The sequence below is a fragment of the Natrix helvetica genome (assembly GCF_964273705.1).
Source record: "Natrix helvetica genome assembly, chromosome: 1".
NCBI lineage: Eukaryota > Metazoa > Chordata > Lepidosauria > Squamata > Natricidae > Natrix > Natrix helvetica.
In genome coordinates this window covers 248,590,150-248,608,351 of record NC_138548.1, presented here as the reverse complement: position 1 = coordinate 248,608,351, position 18,202 = coordinate 248,590,150, and the positions used below count along the sequence as shown (strand labels likewise).

The 18,202-nt window shown below is 38.0% G+C and overlaps 1 protein-coding gene across 3 annotated transcripts; it reads left to right on the top strand.

Annotated features, from left to right (window-relative positions):
• Positions 1-731: 731 nt before the first annotated feature.
• On the top strand, positions 732-17,030 carry FOXJ1 (forkhead box J1). 3 transcript variants are annotated; one of them, XM_081957612.1, is made up of 4 exons: positions 732-815; positions 2,083-2,675; positions 12,176-15,446; positions 15,577-17,030. In XM_081957612.1, exons 2-3 carry the CDS (start codon positions 2,154-2,156, stop codon positions 12,995-12,997), a joined length of 1,344 nt encoding a protein of 447 aa, XP_081813738.1. In that variant the 5' UTR covers positions 732-815; positions 2,083-2,153; the 3' UTR covers positions 12,998-15,446; positions 15,577-17,030. The 3 variants fall into 3 exon arrangements, with proteins under 3 accessions (XP_081813738.1, XP_081813737.1, XP_081813736.1); XM_081957611.1 differs by lacking the exon at positions 732-815 and adding an exon at positions 910-999; XM_081957610.1 differs by lacking the exon at positions 732-815 and having other exon boundaries at positions 1,839-2,675.
• Positions 17,031-18,202: the final 1,172 nt, after the last annotated feature.

Sequence of the window (18,202 nt, the reverse complement as noted above, 5' to 3'; positions counted from 1 at the left end):
GCAACTCAAGGTTGCCAAGTTTTGGAAGGAAGGAGCAGGCGTTTTAAATGGTTCCCTTTCTTTTCAAGGCATGGATCTTTCTGGTTGCTGGGCTGTTTGTTCTTGGCAGACGGGCCCCCTTCGCCACCGCCACCCAAAGAAGAATGGGCATTTGGGAGCCGTTTCAAGTGGACTTTAATTTGTCTTAATGAAACTCACAGCAGTAAAGCTTCAAGCGCCCCCTCGGCGTAGTTACCACATACCAATCCCTCGCCCTCGGGAAGCCAACCCGCGCCTCCCGCCTTGCCCAGCGCGCCCAAACGGGGAGAGAGACGTTCGTGTCGTGTTAGCGTAGGGAAAACTCCGGTCTCCGATTTAGTTGCCGGTCTTGACCCGCAACTAAAAATTAACTAGTAGTTTAAAAAAAAAAACCACCGGGAAAGGGAAGATTGATGGAGGATTAAAAAAAAAAAAAGTTGGTGCAAACTCATAGAACTGAGCAGAAAAATGGGAGGGGGGCTGTCAATGATTGCGCTCTCCATGGAGACCCGAAGACCAATGAGAAGGGCAGAAGCTGTTTATAGAGGCGGAGCGTCTCCATGGCATCCAGAGAAGCCTTTTGGAGCAGCTACTTATTGACAGTCATTCTGTTGCTTACAAATCACAGTACCTTTGGGATAAAAGGGCTCTGGCAGCCTTAATAATTTATCCGACGGGAGAACAGTAGAAACCCCCCCTCTCTCCCCCCTCCCCTTTTTCTTCGTTACCCCACCGAAGAGCCCCCGTTTAACAGTGAACCTTTGGCTGCGGTGGTTTTTATTTTTTCATAGGAGCAGGTAAGATTATTTATTTATTAGGCTGGCTAAGAAGAGGGACGTTTAGGTTTCTTACCTCCCATTACATTGGGAGGAATATAATTTCTCCTTCCCATCAAATTGGGATGGTGGGTTGATCCCTGAATCAATGATCAAAAGAGCAAAAACCTTCATTTCAAGGGAGTGGAGCAGACCTTATCTAAAGGTAATGATCTTGGTCGTGTATTTGGGATCGGGTTCCTGTGTCTTTAACACAACAGTGCTTGGCATGGCTTTCATTTCTTAGTTCTGGATACTGTACACCTAAATACAAGTACTTATTGCTGTTTTATGTGGTTGATTTCCCCAGTTAATGATATGATTGTAACTTATACACCCTTAAAATTGCCCAGAAAATTTATAAGGATCTGTGAGTCAGCTAAGATGATCTTCTAGTTTGTTTAAATTGTCTAAGTATCATCCATGGAAATAATTTTCAAACTGTTCAACTGAGGCGGAGGTTGATCGCATAACGAGTTCTGTATTGAGCTACTTTCAGCAGCAACAACAAAAAACTTCCCCATTTGTACTGAATGTTGTATGCCCAGGATAGGATTGGCAGTTTTATCCATTGTGAAAAGAATTTATACAACCAGTATTTATTAATTGGGATGATGGAAGATATGTTCATTCAATTATTAGTATTATTGTAGGGCAGCCCTGGTCATATCTAATTAGAAATAGATATCACTGTATTTAATAGGGCTTATTCCCAGGTAAGTGTATAGAGAATTGCTGCCTTAAATATATGTGTTCATATCTCCATTTGTTTTTTCAAAGACGATTTCCACAGGGGGGAAAAAAGAAAAACAAATGTTGCTCTTTATCTCTCATGCTGAGTGATAACGTAAAAGATAGAAAGAAGGAGCCAATTTTGGAATACCTTTAATTTCTGAACTTAAAGAAATTGTTACAACTCTTGAGAGAAATATCAGGGATTATTTCAGTGGTATGTTTCTTTCTGTGTTTTGATAGGAACAAAGCTGTTCATACTCTTGGCAGTTCTGAAAAAAAAACCTCACCACAAATGGGATTGGTTGATTTCCACCCAAATTATCACCTGGGCCTATATAAAGCTAGCTACTATACTTGAGAAGGATGACTTGATTTGATTTGATTTGAGAGGGTGACTCCAATCTCTAGGGTTACATCCAGTATATGGCTCCTGTGCTTTTTGATGTTTTGGCTGGGAAGCAACTTGCTCAAGTGGTGGTTAGGGACCTTGAACGTCTTCATGTTATTGTTTCAGGATTGTTCCCTTACCCATCCTCCCCGTTCTTTTCCAATCCCCCCCCCTTCCTGCTCTCCCACAATTCCTGAATGTTGGACCTGCCTATTTTGGCTTCCACTGGCATGACTGACGGCTGGCAAAATATGCAGTCAGAGGAAGAAAAAAGTCAGGACAACAGCATGATGGATTCGGGCAACCTGGACGACAGCTTGACCAGTCTACAGTGGCTTCAGGAATTCTCCATCATCAATGCAAACATGGGCAAGTCATCCTCTTCCCTATGCAGCACAGATCCTCATGGTTATCACAAAATACCTGGCTCGGCTGCACCATGTTCTCCCCTTGCTGGTGATCCAGCTTGCATGGGAATGCCCCATACCCCTGGCAAGCCAATTTCCTCTTCCACATCCAGGACTGCACATCTACAAGGCCAGCCGCTAGAAAACATAGATTACAAGACCAACCCTCATGTGAAACCTCCTTACTCTTATGCTACCCTCATCTGTATGGCAATGGAAGCAAGCAAGAAAACAAAAATCACCCTCTCAGACATCTATAAATGGATTACTGATAATTTCTGCTATTTCCGGCATGCTGACCCCACATGGCAGGTAGGTGATTAGGAAAATTTCTGTTTTGGCAACTGTCTTTTGAGTAAGACACCTACTTATGTATGGGAAGGTATAGTGCCTGTGTACTTCAATAGTTTTGAATTAATGACTAGCTTTCCATTCAAAATGCATCCAACAGTAGTAATGGCTTATTATAATTGTCCTGACAATTTGTCTACGACTTTCAGTGCAATTCCTTTGCATACTAGATAAATCAGGTTAACATTTTATGGTGCTTAAGAGTAACTTCTAAAATTACATGTTCAGGGACTTCAGAAACAATTATGCTAGATCTACAAACAGTTTTAGCACTTTTAAGTTATAGAGTTATCTTTTTACTTTTTGGACCAAATTTCCTCAAAACGTAACTTTTTTTCCAATTTTGCCGTTTTATATGAGAACCATGTTGCTAAGTTTTCTGCCTGTAGGACACTTCTGAGAGAAGAATAGATTTGTTGACAACCCACCATGACATTAGAAAGCAACTAACGGCACTTAGTGTTCGCCCTGAACCTTTCTCTGCTTCCTTCTCCCTTGAGTACAATTACTGTTGCTCAGTGTGTTTCCTATTGAAGTGTTTTGCTTGGAGTAAGCACTTAGTAGCACAAGAGATTGTTGTAAATGAGAAAACAAAACAATGTAAACAGGCATGTTCTTCCTTTAAAGGTAGTAGTGATCTATTATCTTCCCACTGAAGGATAAACACTGTGGATTATTCAGAGGCTAATTGTTGTAGTTATAGAAAACAGAAAAACACAACCAGAATGCCAATATAAAATATTATCTCCAAGTACAGCCTTCCCCAAGTTGTCCACATATGTCGAACTGCATTTCCCATAATCCACAAGCTACCTGGGAAGGCTGTTGTAGACAATATACAGAAACTATGGGGAAAATGAGGGATGAATAAAGAAATAAAAGTGGAAAGATGAAATGTAGTGGACAAGACAAGCGTTAAGTAGTTTAACTGTGGTTTATTTTAAAAAAATACAAAAGGATAAGAAATCAGATAGTGATTCTCACAGTGGCCAGGTCTATTTATTGTATAAACCAATATGTCTTAGACTGCATCCACTGATTCAGCCACCATTGGGGTACAAAAAACGTGGCCTGTCACCCTTCCTTCTATGGGATAGGAGGCAAACCAAGATTTTAAGTCTTGCATAGACTAATAGCATTATTTTCAAACCTCAAGCACTTCTGTTCTGATTCCCTTTCCGATGAAAGGCATCCAAAGTATGTTGTACAGACTGGAGTAGGCCTTAAGCCAATGGAACACTTCTGGGGTTTCTTCTCCAACTGTCTTTGATTAGTAAACAAAGTACAGTTTACTGGAGTCATTGCACCATAAACTATTATTTATAACCATGTTGGCTGGGTTCACACAATACACTGAACCCCAAACATACACACGGTGACTTAGAATAATATGTCAACTTAATCACAGATACTGTGCATCTAAAAATTGCGTGGAAGCTATTACCTCTCTGTCATACACTGGATGCCTCTACTCCATTCAGTCACAAATATACGTAGATCCCCCCAAAATGAGAGAATTATTTACAGGGAAAAGAGGCCAGTCGATTTTTTCCCCCAGGGGTATTTATATTTTTTAGGAAGGGTTATTGAACCATAATGCTAACTAAAATGCTTTTGGAATGTTTAGGCTTTTGAATGCTGATATTACACTGGCCCAAAGAGAAGGCTGTTAGCTTTGCCATTAACATACTGTTGTATCTTGAAATATCTCGATTCTCCAGAAGAACCTGGAAATGGCAACTTGCTATAAAAAGCAGTCCATATTCAGCTTCTAGTGCTCAATTTTTATACTTCAGATTTTGGTTTGTCATAAGCAGGAAAACCCAGGTTAATGCCACTGTAGTCAAGAAAACTTTAAAGCAACCGATCCTTTGCCGATTATGGAGTGAGTTGGAACAGGGGAAAGGAAAGCACACATTAACTGGTAACCTGACCTAAGGAAGATTCTTTTTCACCCCCCCCCCCCCATCCTTTAATCCATCGGAGAGGGAAGATCAAAAGCTCTGGCTATATCAGTTATATACGAGGGAAAGAGCTGGATGCCATCTGGTGTTCCACAGGACTGAAGACGAAGAAAGATGTGAAAGAATTAGTAATAAGCATGTGAGAAAAGATAATGGGAGAAAAGAAGGGAACAGAAGCGATGGGCTATTTTATTCGACACAAGAACAGCCCAAAACAGTTTGTTTCCTGAAGCAGAAAACAAGATGGCATCCTCCCTCATTCCATGTAGAAGCCAACTGAACTTACAGTTGAATCTTATGTCAGTACTGGTCATAGCCACTTTAATCAAAGAGTCAGTAGTTAGGAGCGCCCAGAAGGAACAGATAGGAATCTGCCATATACTTATTTGAATCTCCAATTACTACCATAGCTGTCACACCTAATCCTATACTTCACTCTGTGTGATTTGTTAAAATATACTTGAGTCAAAGTGAAGTAAATAGGAAAACCAGAAAAGACCAAGTAAGGGGTAATAGCCAGATCTTTTCTAATGCACTTATTCAATTTTGGCTGAGTGCTATATAAGGAGACATGGTATATCTCATGTTTATTTGTAATTTCAATGCTTGTAGAAGTGTAGCTTATTTCAAGCGTCACACTAAATTCACTGTTTGTTGAGTAAGTCATTATGGATTTACACATTACTTTAAGACATAATTTATAAATCCGAGCCGCTAAGTTCGTACAATGCACAGCAAAGCCAAACAAATGATAACATAATTTAGTTTAGTGTATATGATTCCTGCCTGTGATTTGTCCACATTTCCCAGGAGAAGATGGATACTTAAAAGCCAACATAATACAAGCAAAAATCTTTTTAACACCATCCCCAATTAATCTCAACCAAAATAAAATGTATTTCATTCAGGCATTCTTGTATCTGACTTCCCTTATATTTGTAACATTACAGATTAGGGTGTAATGTTGAATCTCAGCATAGCAGAGAAAACCGCTAACATTTTCTCTTTTTGTAACTGATTAGTAGTAAGTCAGTTGCTGGATATTATAGTGAAGATACCAAAGGTGAGTAATACAATTTTATTGCCTGTCCAAAGATACCAACACCACTTGAAATTCTTTCCAACCCCCTCACAGATGTTCAAATTCAACCTAATTTCTGAAGTGCTAACAATTGACTGTGGTCAGTCTTTATTCCAGGGTTGCCACTATGTTGCCAATAATGACCTCGTTGTAATATATTGAATAATTCCTACCCTGAGCACAAAACAACTATTTCATATATGCACTTCTTTTCCTTCATGTCATGAGTTCCCACTATGGAAGAAGGGTGTAGAGATTCCTCATGTAAGACATTTATGTCAGTAAATTGTTCTTATTCGGTGATATTACTGGGATATGTGTTCCTGTAAGTTTGTTTTTGAAGATAAATCTATGATAATTTCTTTGTTTTATCTATCTACATACAGGAATGTCATGTCTTGAGCTGATTGACATTACTTCCGACCTATTGAGAGGACGCATTTCTTTGAGAAAGTTTTTAAAAGAACTTTCTGCTCATTTCTATGTCTCTCTATACCCTGATATGGCCATAAGCAGCTTCCTATTACTGTCATTCATCCATATATGCAAACATATGTATTTATGTAATTCTAGGTAGATCCCAACAAAATATATAATCATCAAATGAAGTTTGATCTCTTAAGTAGAGGGCTTCTTATATCAAGAAGTCACCCGCCAGGTGATGTTGGCTCCCCTCCATATTGGACTCCCTTTGGTCCCAAAGTAGTGTACCAGTTCCCTAGTCCTAATTTAATTTGTCCTAAATTAAATATAAATTAAATTAAATCTGAACAAATTCCATACATCTTTAAGTGATAAAAATGTTAATCTGATGAAATTTCTGGAGTCACATAATTTGGTTTTTCAGTAATTTGTTGGAAAACCCGCACAAATACTGTGGATAATGAATTTTTAGGCTTAAAGGAAATCTGGCATATTCTTGAAAAAGCCTTTTTATAATATTACTGTTTTCAATATTGAAAGTAACACTTACATGTAACATATAATAAGTATTATTATATATACTCTTCAACATCATCAATGATTTGGATGAGGGGATAAATTGGGAATTCATCAAATTTGCAGATGACACCAAGCTGGCAGGAATAACCAACACTCCAGAAGATAGGCTTAAGATACAGAAGGATCTTGACAAAATTGAACATTAGCTGTTATCTAACAAAATGAAATTCAATGGTGAAAAAAGTTAATACCTCTTTATAATGCCTTGGTAAGGCCACACTTGGAATATTGCATTCAGTTTTGGTCACTACGATGTAGAAAAGCTGTTGAGACTCTAGAATGAGTGCAGAGAAGAGCAACAAAGATGATTAGGGAACTGGAGGCTAAAACATAATGAAGAACAGTTGCAGGAACTGGGTATGTCTAGTTTAATGAAAAGAAGGACTAGGGGAGACATAATACTAGTATTCCAATATCTCAGGGGTTGCCACAAAGAAGAGGGAGTCAAACTATTCTCCAAGGCACCTGAGGGTAGAACAAAAAGCAATGGGTAGAAACCAATCAAGGAGAGAAGCAATTTAGAACTGAGGAGAAATTTCCCGCAGTTAGAACAATTAATAAGTGGAACAACTTGCCTCCAGAAGTTGTGAATGCTCCAACAATGGAAGTTTTTAAGATGATGTTGTATAACCATTTGTCTGAAGTGGTGTAGGGTTTCCTGCCTAGGGGGGTTGGACTAGAAGACCTCCAAGGTTCTTTCCAACTCTGTTATTCTATTCTATTCTATTCTATTCTATTCTATTCTATTCTATTCTATTCTATTCCATTCCATTCCTTTCCATTCCATTCTATTATTTATCATTGTTTTAGCTTTGTTATATGTAGTCCATAGCCACTTTTTGCATGTTAGTTGGCTGTGCAAATTAGATGATAGATAGATAGATAGATAGATAGATAGATAGATGATAGATAGATAGATAGATGATAGATAGATAGATAGATGATAGATAGATAGATAGATAGATAGAAGATAGATAGATGATAAATGATAGATAGATGATAGATAGATGATATAGATAGATGATAGATGATAGATAGATAGATAGATAGATAGATGATAGATAGATAGATAGATGATAGATAGATAGATAGATAGATAGATAGATAGGGAGGGAGGGAGGGAGACAAATAGATAGATAGATAAATAAATATAGATGATAGATAGATAGATAGAGATGATAGATGATAGATAGATGATAGATAGATGATAGATAGATAGATAGATAGATGATAGATAGATAGATAGATAGATAGATAGATAGATAGATAGATAGATAGATAGATATAGATAGATGATAGATAGATCTATTTAAAATTTAAAAAATAAAGATGTGTAGAGAACTGGAAATCAATCTATAAAGTACCCATGAACTTGGCAGAATAGCATCATAATAATGCAAACATCACCTAAAGCTCCCATAGTTGTTATATAGGTGACTAAATGAGGGACTCAGATTTTTGTTAATGGTTGACACAAGTTTTCAGAATCAAAATTTATATTCTGTTTACAGAACAACAATTACTAGAATATGAGTAAAGGGCACAAAGCGAAAAATTAATGAACATGAAGTACAGTACCAGGTTTTCGAGCATATTGCCAGATGTTTAAATCTCCTAGCTTCCCATGAGATTCTTATAGAACAGAGAGATGCTATGTTTTTTTTAAGGAATAAATAACGTAAGTGAACGCTAACATTTGGAGAGAGAGATGGGAAAGAAAAGCTTGATCTTATGGGTATGTGCAACCTGTTAGATTAGACACCTGTTTCTCTCTTTTTCCTTTCTTTCTGATAACATTCAATATCTCTTTGCAAAGATGCAGGTGGTTTGGCTGATAGTTGCAGGGAAAATTATAAAAATGCTAATTAGCTGTGGCACAAGCAGCTGTCAACGGCCCAGCAAATTTGAAATGACTCTAAGGCAGGGGAAGAGAGTATTCACTGACCCTTATAAGATTTCATTATACAATAAATTCTAACTCATCCAAGATCAGTTTGTTTGCAAGAATTTATCTCTCTCTCTCTCTCTCTCTCTCTTTCTCTTTTTCCCCCTCCACTGGTGTCCACATTCTCACCCGTCTCACTAACTCCCATTCCTGTAAATACAGACTCCAAGTCAAAATGTCAGGCCTCCCATCAGCAGGGCGGGCGGAGGGGTGGTGGTGGTGAGATGGAAGGAGATTCCTGTGGGAGTCAGTTGTATGTTTTGGAAAAGAGCCAAGATACCCAGGGAATTCAGCCTGGAGGAATAGATTTTTATTTAGCCCTCCAGGCATTCAAGTCCTGCTTTTGCTCTTTGGCAATAAGGATTATGGATGAATAAGCATAAAGATATCTAGGCAACATTAAAAAAAATCCACACACAATCCTTCACCATATCCAATCTCTTAACACCCGCCTGGCTTTGTGTACTGAAAGACCAAGTTATTTACTGGATAACTGAATTTCTTTGGGGATTGGGCTCCACCACTCTAGACACATTCTTTCTTTTGTAAAATTGGAAATGTCTCTTTTGAGGATCAATCTCTATTGAGGTTCTTGATCATTATGATTTTGCATTTTGATCGTGAACGCGAGCACCATTTTGTGCAAAGCTCAACAAAATGATTAGATGATCTTTGGATGCCCGAGATGTAGCACAGAGGGGTGCAGATATAATTCAATAGGCAAGCAAGTGGGTAAAGTAAGCGTTTTTTATGTGGGCCCATCTGTATCTGTGGCTCAGTGGCTAAGATATTGTGTTTGTTGATCAGAAGGTTGGCAGTGCCGTGTAATGGGGTGAGCTCCCATTACATGTCCCAGCTTCTGCCAACCTAGCAGTTCGAAAGCATGTAAAAATGCAAGTAGAAAAATAGGAACCGCCTTTGGTGGGAAGGTAACAGTGTTCCGTGCGCCTTCGGCGTTTAGTCATGCCGGCCACACAACCACAGAGACATCTTTGGACAGCGTTGGCTCTTTGGCTTTGAAATGGAGAGGAGCACCGCCCCCTAGAGTTGGGAACGACTAGCACATATGTGCAAGGGGAACCTTTACTTTTACCTGTATCTGTCCTGGATTAAACTAAATCCAACAGTACATCATTCTTATCTGTAGGGCCACAGCACATTAAAAATAGCCCAGATGTATTTCGGGGTGGGGGTGGAATCTGATAATGCTGGCTTTCTGGCCATCATGTAATTGTAATAGATATTTAGCTAGCCTTTTTACTCTCTAGTGTTGTGAGAGCAAGGAAGTTGCTTTTTCCCCAAAGCTGAAGGTATGGAATGAAGGTTATGTTTTCCATTCCATTGTAAATTGCTGTGGTTATGCATACCTAAAATCCATGAAATAGGAACCGTGAATTCACCAGTGACTCCCGAAAACAGACAGCCCTGACTCACACTGGGCACTAATCTAAGATTTGTTTTGATTAAAGTTACATTTTCTTCCCTGGCAATTAACAGGATCTTTTAGGGTCTCCCAAACATCATCGTGCCAAAGTCACAACTGCAAGGACAGGCATTATATCACTTCAGCCACACTTGGGTGACGCTATGAAGATACTTTATGGCGCTAGTGACGAAATCACCTTTATGTGACTTTTAAAAATGACTCCACCTTAGGTGATAAAACAAACCACATTTTATTTTTTTACAGCAAAGCTGGTCTTGAAATTGACTGAATGAATGACTGGTTTAATCATAGCAAGTAATATCTGATTAATTGTTTTCATTTTCTACCCATGTTTCTCATCAAAATAGAGAAGTATGTGGCAGTACATATTAGCCAGCAGAGAAACCATTCCTCAGAATAAAGGAAGCCTGCTTGTTTCTCCCCCAAAATTTCTCATTCTTTCTGGCAGCAACATTCTCACACATATTGAGAGGTTAAACGGAGAACCACACACAAAACCTCCAGAGACACAAAAGCAAAGAGCCCACTATACAAAAAAAAGAGAAAACACCTCTCACACACAGACTGGCAGATTAGTTCTTTACTGCTGCTGGGAAGTAGGGAAGCATCTGTATTCTGGCAGAAGAGAAGAAAAGGGAACAAAGCAAGAATTGGCCAGGCAAACCAGAACTATTTTACTTCTCTGCCAGATTGGCACTGGCTTATTCAACAAATCATGGTTTAGTTTTATTTTTGCATGCAATTTTAGGGTCCATTAGAGGTAAAAAAAAAAGCTCACTGATGCTTTATTTTCCTTAAGTTACAAGACATAAACATAACCTTAATTTAAAGAAATAATACTGGCTGTGGTTCCTATTTCTGTGCACTAAATCATTTCTTACTTTTTAGTAAGGAATGAAATATAGGGGGATTTAAAAAAAACACAACAACCCCTCTTTTCAGTAGAGTACAGAAATATACAACAACCATAGAATTATATTTAGAAAATATGAATGTAGGACTGGGTTATTTAGCTGAAATTTATATACTTGCCGGTATGACGTTATCCTAGTATCAGTTTAATATTAGAAATATGAGGTTGAGAAGAGAGTGATCCTCCTTATGGTTTATAATTCAGTATTTGTCTCGAGTCATTAATTTGAATTTTAAAACTTGTTTAGTTGCTTAATCTTTTTAAACAATGTATAATTTAGGAAGAGTGGTTTTCAAAATTCTGGAGTATTAGAGACATTAGTGAACTGCAGGTTGAAGGTTCCTTAAGCAGTCAAAACAGGTATAAACTTATAACTCAGGTGGAAAATGTCTTTTTCCCATAGTTCATTATTAACTTGCATTTTAAGATAATCAGTCTGGAAAATCCATCCTACCTGTACAATAGAAAGTGGATAAAGCCTGGATACCAATATTCTGTTTGACTTTTTTTTGTTTAACCTAAAAAACAGTTGCTAGTGATATACAAAATTATTTTTCATTTAATAAAGCTTCTAGAAAATTAAGTTACAGAAAAGCAAAGTCCATCTGAAAAAACTTCCTAAGCAGAAGAGCAATTCAACAGGGGAACCAATTCCTCAGAGAGATAATGGACTCCCCTTCACTCTAGTATGGAATCAGAGGATAAATAACCCTCTTATCTGCCTGAGATGTTTTAATTTCAGCTCCCGCAATACGCAGGAGATTGTACTCAACGGCTAAATGGCTTTTACCCTAGTTCACTTGCAGGGCATCCGCTAAAAACACAATATGAATGTAATCCATTCATTAAAAGATATGCTGCTTAATCTTAAAGGCAATGACCTTCAGATCCTTATAGTTTGGTATGAGTAATGTACTTGTTAAATGATGAACCAGATCTGTTTTAGCTTGTAGACCATTTCAGGGTTCCATCTTTCCTTTGGGGGAAGAACATAGTCATCCCAAAGGGTCTATATACCCAACTGCATTCATGTCAGTGGAGAGAGGTGCCCTACAAATTAGCACCCTTTCCAGAACAACTCATATTAAGCTTTGCCTTTTAAATTTCAGAACTCCATTAGGCACAACCTGTCCTTGAATAAGTGCTTCATCAAGGTACCCCGAGAGAAAGATGAACCGGGAAAAGGTGGCTTCTGGAAGATTGATCCTCAGTACGCGGACAGACTGATGAACGGAGCTTTCAAAAAACGCAGGATGCCCCCCGTGCAGATACACCCAGCCTTTACCGGAAGAATCCAACAGGATGCAAGTTCCAGTTCTTCAGCTCACCAATCGGCAACCTCTTGGAAAAACAGCAGCATCCTGAAGATCAATTTAGAGTCCCAGCAGCAGCTGCTCAAAGAATTTGAAGAAGTGACCAGTGACCAGAACTGGAACCCAGCAGATGGAAAAATGAGCCATAAGCGCAAGCAGCCTCTGCCGAAACGAATGTATAAGGCAGCCCGCTTCTCCAGCTCCCCTATGCTTACTCAGGAAGAACAGACAGAGCTTGGCTCTCTCAAAGGTGATTTTGACTGGGAGGCTATCTTTGATACCACCTTAAATGGTGATTTCTCTACCTTTGAGGATCTAGAAATTACTCCTCCAATCAGTCCGATAACCAGGGATGTAGACTTGACAGTGCATGGAAGACATATCGATTGCCCACAGGAGTGGTGCCCAGCTGGCCAAGATTACGTGCTCACAGAATCTAACCAGAGTAGCTTGGACTTTGATGAAACATTTATTGCCACTTCTTTTCTTCAGCATCCCTGGGATGAAGGGAGAAATGATTACCTCTCAAATTCTGTCAACATGGATCCACTATTTGAACTCAATGACCCTTCTTTGCAAACAGAAATGAATGACTGGAGCAATGCTGGGTGTCTTTAATGAAAGACCGTTCCCTGATTGGAAGGTTCAAGATTGACCAACTCTTAAGAACAAGATGGTACCAGGGCTGAAGGACTTGACAAAAGGAAGAATCCATGAGAAATGAGACAGCTTTAGTATTGGGACCTGCTGTCTCACTGAAAAGTTAGGGTGGGGGAAAAAGAAGATCTGGATAATTGGGGCTGGATGTATCTCAAAGTAACACATTTGATATGGGGAACACTATACCCCAACAGATAACAAATAATAATAATACAGTGTCTATTTGTGTTCTTTTAAAGAAATACAGGTTTTTTTCCCCTATTTGGGGCTAGAGGGAAATGAAAAGGGGATAATTTCTTTGTGGGAGAAGGGAGGACATTTGAAGAGGTTGGAAGAGCAGGCCTTTTCTGATGATTAGCATATACTAGATCATTGACCGTTTCCTCTTCCTTCTTTCTTTCCTTTCTTGGGTAAGTGTGCTTGTATTTGTTTTTCCCAGGGAGGATCGCTAGCTAAAACATGGGACAATCTAGCAGGCAAGTACAATTTCCATCTCTGTTCAAGGAGTTGCAACCATCTGTCTACCACACTAGATCAATTTAGATTTTAAAACTTATATGCTGTGAAATAAATCAATAGGTCAAGTTGTTTCCAGCTTTTAAAACAGAAGCTATTATCTATCTATAGACCTGTAATGAAAGTTATATTTTTAGCTACAGAGGGCACAATCAGTAGAGTATTGGGTTGGGTAGGAAGGGAAGACTATTTGTAATAATGGAAATTCAGATTGAAGTGTATCAAATGCTTGTTATTCAGAGGGAAATATAATACATATGTGGGAACATCTGCCACTAGATTTTTAAAAAATCTATACATGGGACTTGATTTACTCTAGATGTTCCTTTTTACTTATTTTTGTATCTAAAATACTTCTTGACTGACTCTGTACGCTGTAATACCTAGACATAAAAGTCAAAGTAGGTAAACCCTCTGATGTTAAAGTTTATTTTAAAAACATTACACCTTTTTATAAGTAGAAGCTTATGAAGGGATTTGTGGCATGCTTCAACAACTCAGTCATCAGCTCAGTTGGCTGATTATGCAGGGCTCTGTTTTTCTTGTCTTCTGGTCAGAATTGCTAAAACATTTCTCTGTTTTAAGTTATGCCTTGTCTTATGTGACTCACCAACCAGTAGCAATGTAGAACTGATTAATGTAAGCAAACCAAAACTACTCATAATTGTCATGTTCTTTTGTGTTTCTACACAACAGCGGAACACTATAGACCACTATACACACAGCAGAAAATGCTAAAGAAAGAACAACTTAAATCTTCACTCTGATGAGTTACTTTTGCTTTTGAACTAAAACTGAACTTTCTTCTCATCTAACTAGGCACTTTTAGCCTAGAATCAGCTGTCATAATAGCCTTTGAATGTATTCAAATAAAGTAAAATGAGGACCTTTAGGGTAGTTATGTAAAATATGTCTTGAAAAATAATAGCCTTATCAGAGACACCACAATGGTATTTCATAGAAGTTAACTTTTTAAAGGAGCTTCTTCAATGGGTCCATTCGGGTTAAGGCTCAGCGTCCAAGTAGAATTTACAGTACTGAAAAATTCTGCACCATTTTTTCTTGCCTACATATCTTTAAAGCTGTTAACCTAAGTGCTACAAAAAGCATTTTGAAATATGTATGTTTTCATACGCTTACTCACTCTTAAACCTCTGGTGTGGAAAGAGTCACATCCTCAGGGCAAAAGTTATGGTGCTACATTACTCTACAGCAGATACAATGATTTGTGTGTGATAAAAAAACACTCTTCTGATCAAATCTATACAGAGAAAACAAAAACACGTGCCCTTAGATTATGTGAATGAAAGAGCTCAATTTGAATATTTTGCATGCTCTTAATTTTAGAAATTACCCACATCATGGATACATGTCTTATCTTCTGCAGAAAGAGAGAATCTAAATTTAGAGCTTTGTGCTGTGCCACAAATAGTAATGCTGAATTCACATTTAGTCTGCAAAGAAAAATGTATTATTAGTTTGGCACTACAAAAGTCTTTTAACAATTATTCTCACAGTGATCCCGCTTTCAGTTGTCTCCCTCTCTCTCTAGAGAGAGAGAGAGATTTCAAGGCCTTTCCAAATCAGCTGGAGAGTAAGCGTGAATGAGGCATGCACAATAAATGTGCATGTGATTTTGGTTTGGTTTGTACTGCCTAGACGATTTCTCCGGAGGCTTCTGATCATGCAACATGAAAGTCAATAATTTGTATTTGGAGGAAATGGAGTATTTTCCTCAATCTGTACTGAGCAGTCTAGAAGAAAATGGATGACCAACTGGCAGAGTCTAGATTGCATCCATCCTCAAAGATTATTTGATGTACTCTCCAAGAGTCTGCAGGTTTTTTTGGCCTGCAGTTCTGGGCAACACCAAATTAGGTCTCTATTTAAGGCAGGGGTGTCCAAACTTGGGAACTTTAAGACTTGTGGACTTCAACTCCCAGAATTCCCCAGCCAGCCAATTCTGGGAGTTGAAGTCCACAAGTCTTAAAGTTCCCAAGTTTGGACACCCCTGATTTAAGGGAAATAAAGTACACATACTCATTATTCTTCTTGAACAACTTTGAGGCATATGGAAAAATCTTGGAAATATTCCCTGAAATAAATGTGCATGTGGAATTGGTAGTGCAACAAAAAAAATAGTACCAATACTATTTTCCTTCACCTTATCCAGCATTAAATTGATTCTTTGCAACTTCCAGTAGCTGACGTTTCAAGACAATTTGGCCATTAAGGATTATGGGCAGTTTTAGGAACCTGGCTGTACCTATTCTAAAATATATTGCTTCCATTTCAGGAGCTGAAAAAGTACAGTCACTGTGGAATGAAGTACATTCCTATTATTTCATAACAGATGTGGGACTCCTGGTAATAATGGTGTTGGTAAAAACAATTATGTTTCCTGGCATTGAATAAGATTCAGCCCACAAATTTATTTGTTGTGGAAGAATTGTACGATATTTTAGCATCAGAGGTATACCCATTATTGGGGCAGGGGGAACTGATCTGGAATTCAAGCTATTATTTTCAGGTTCTAACCCCCCTTCTTTCTTAATCAAAATGTAGTCAACTTACTAGTAATTAAAATATTAGATTTTTTTAAAAAAATAGGGAAGGGGGAATCTGTGAATGAGACAGAAGCTTTGCTGTTGGAAACAATATGAGCAGTCTTAACCATATCAGAAGATACATGTACATGAATTTTTTAAAATTAAAAAAATGGAATAACTGCTGGAAAACCTCTATTTTTAGTAAGTGATGGAATAACATAGAATTTAAAAGTAATGTGAAAATGGAATTTATGTGCAAAATGGACCATCTGTACAGCATCAGTTTTGAAACAACCAAGGACTAGTATGTCACATTTAAAATTAGGAATATTGTAATTCCATGAATTCAGATATGAAATAGTTTCAATAATAATTGTGATCTATACAGATTTTAGTCTTTTAAAATCCTGTTGGTTTAACTACACTTTTCTACTGAGGTCAGTTAAGTTAATACACATTTGGATGTGGCTTGGTCCAGCCAATGGATGTTTTTTTTTTTTTTTACCATAGGATATGGCCCTTCAAAATTCAGGCCCACCCACGAACACATAAAACAAATAATTTGAGGCATCTGAATAATAGCTTACCTTTCCCTTACCAATAATTGCATAGAAATGTAATTTAGCAATATGGTTAAAGCTGCAACTTTATGTACATTTGCTGTCCTTATATTCAAATTAATTGGAGCTTTGCTATTGATTTCTATAGGGTATATACAATGACTCCAACCTAATTTAGAAGCCTGTGACAGTTGTATATTCTAATTTAAATGTTCTAATTAGGTAATCGAACTAATGTTTATTTTGTAAATTTAGAATCCTGAATTTGTCTCAGCTCTTTTCAGCAGAAGCAGATGCCAGTGAAACTGGTTCTATGTTTCTGGATTGACTGTTGCTGGAAACTCTGCTTCCATTCTCCTTTATTTTTTTTAAAGTAATAGTAATAATAAACATAATGTCAGCATTTTGGACCACCAGCTGCTGTCAAGATTAAGTGAAGTACTATGGAGCAAAGCCAGTTTGCTATTGGAACAAGTCGAGGGCTCTCTCTGAATGGCTATAGTACAAATGTAAAGCCTCTGTAATGGTTCGGCCTCTTTAATTCCCAACCAAGGAACGCTAAAAGTTAATGGCAGTGAACCTGTCAATTACATCTCTGCACCTGACAGAACTACAGTTCCACAAGAACTCTAACAGGATACCGAAGAGTGAAAATGAGCAATTTCTATGCAGGGGGCTTTTGTGCTGTAAATGTACTGTTTTCCATAGCAAGTTACACATTGTATTGCATCCAGGATTTCAAACTGCAATGGGTAGCATGCTTTCGTTTTAGGCTTTGGATTCATAGATTTGCTACTAAGTTCTGTCAAAACTAGTGGCTGTAATATAGCACCGACAGAACTTGAGTCTGGTTTCAAATCTATCTCACTTTGTAGATTTAGTTATTTCTTCTGTCATCGTTCACTCGTGAAATTGCTCCAGGAGTAGGTTGAACGATCCAACTTAAGAGAAGTGCACTGCACATCCTTCAAGACTGTGGAAACTTACTGGCAATGAAATTATACCATTGCTGGATATCAAACCAGACATAGGGGGAGAGGGGGAGCGTTGGTTGGTTTTTTGCTTTTTCTTAACATAATTATTTCTCTTCTGTTCCATTTTATTGGCTTGGATTGGGGTTTGTTTCCTACTCATGAAAAACGGCAACAGTACGTGTGCAATTTAACTATGGAAAGCTGTTTGCTATTTAAAAAAAATAAAAACAAAACAAAACATTGGTACACTTTGTTTCCTGCTCTATAATATATTAAAAGACATTCATTGTTCTCGGCAGTGCTCTGCGAGGATAGTCAAAAGCAAGTATGCAGAGCAAAATACAGCATTTCCACTAGTAACACGGAGGCCATCCGATTATACCAGGCCAAATATGGTCATTATGCATCATTACACAGCAGCAATCTCATTAGCAGAAGTATATCTGATGCAATGATGTCCACTCTATATGGGATCCGAGACACTTGTTTGCTCTTGAAGTTTGTTTCAGCCTGCAACTTAAAGTTGTTCTTAGTTCTGGAGCAGTTGCAAGATTCTCCGTTGAG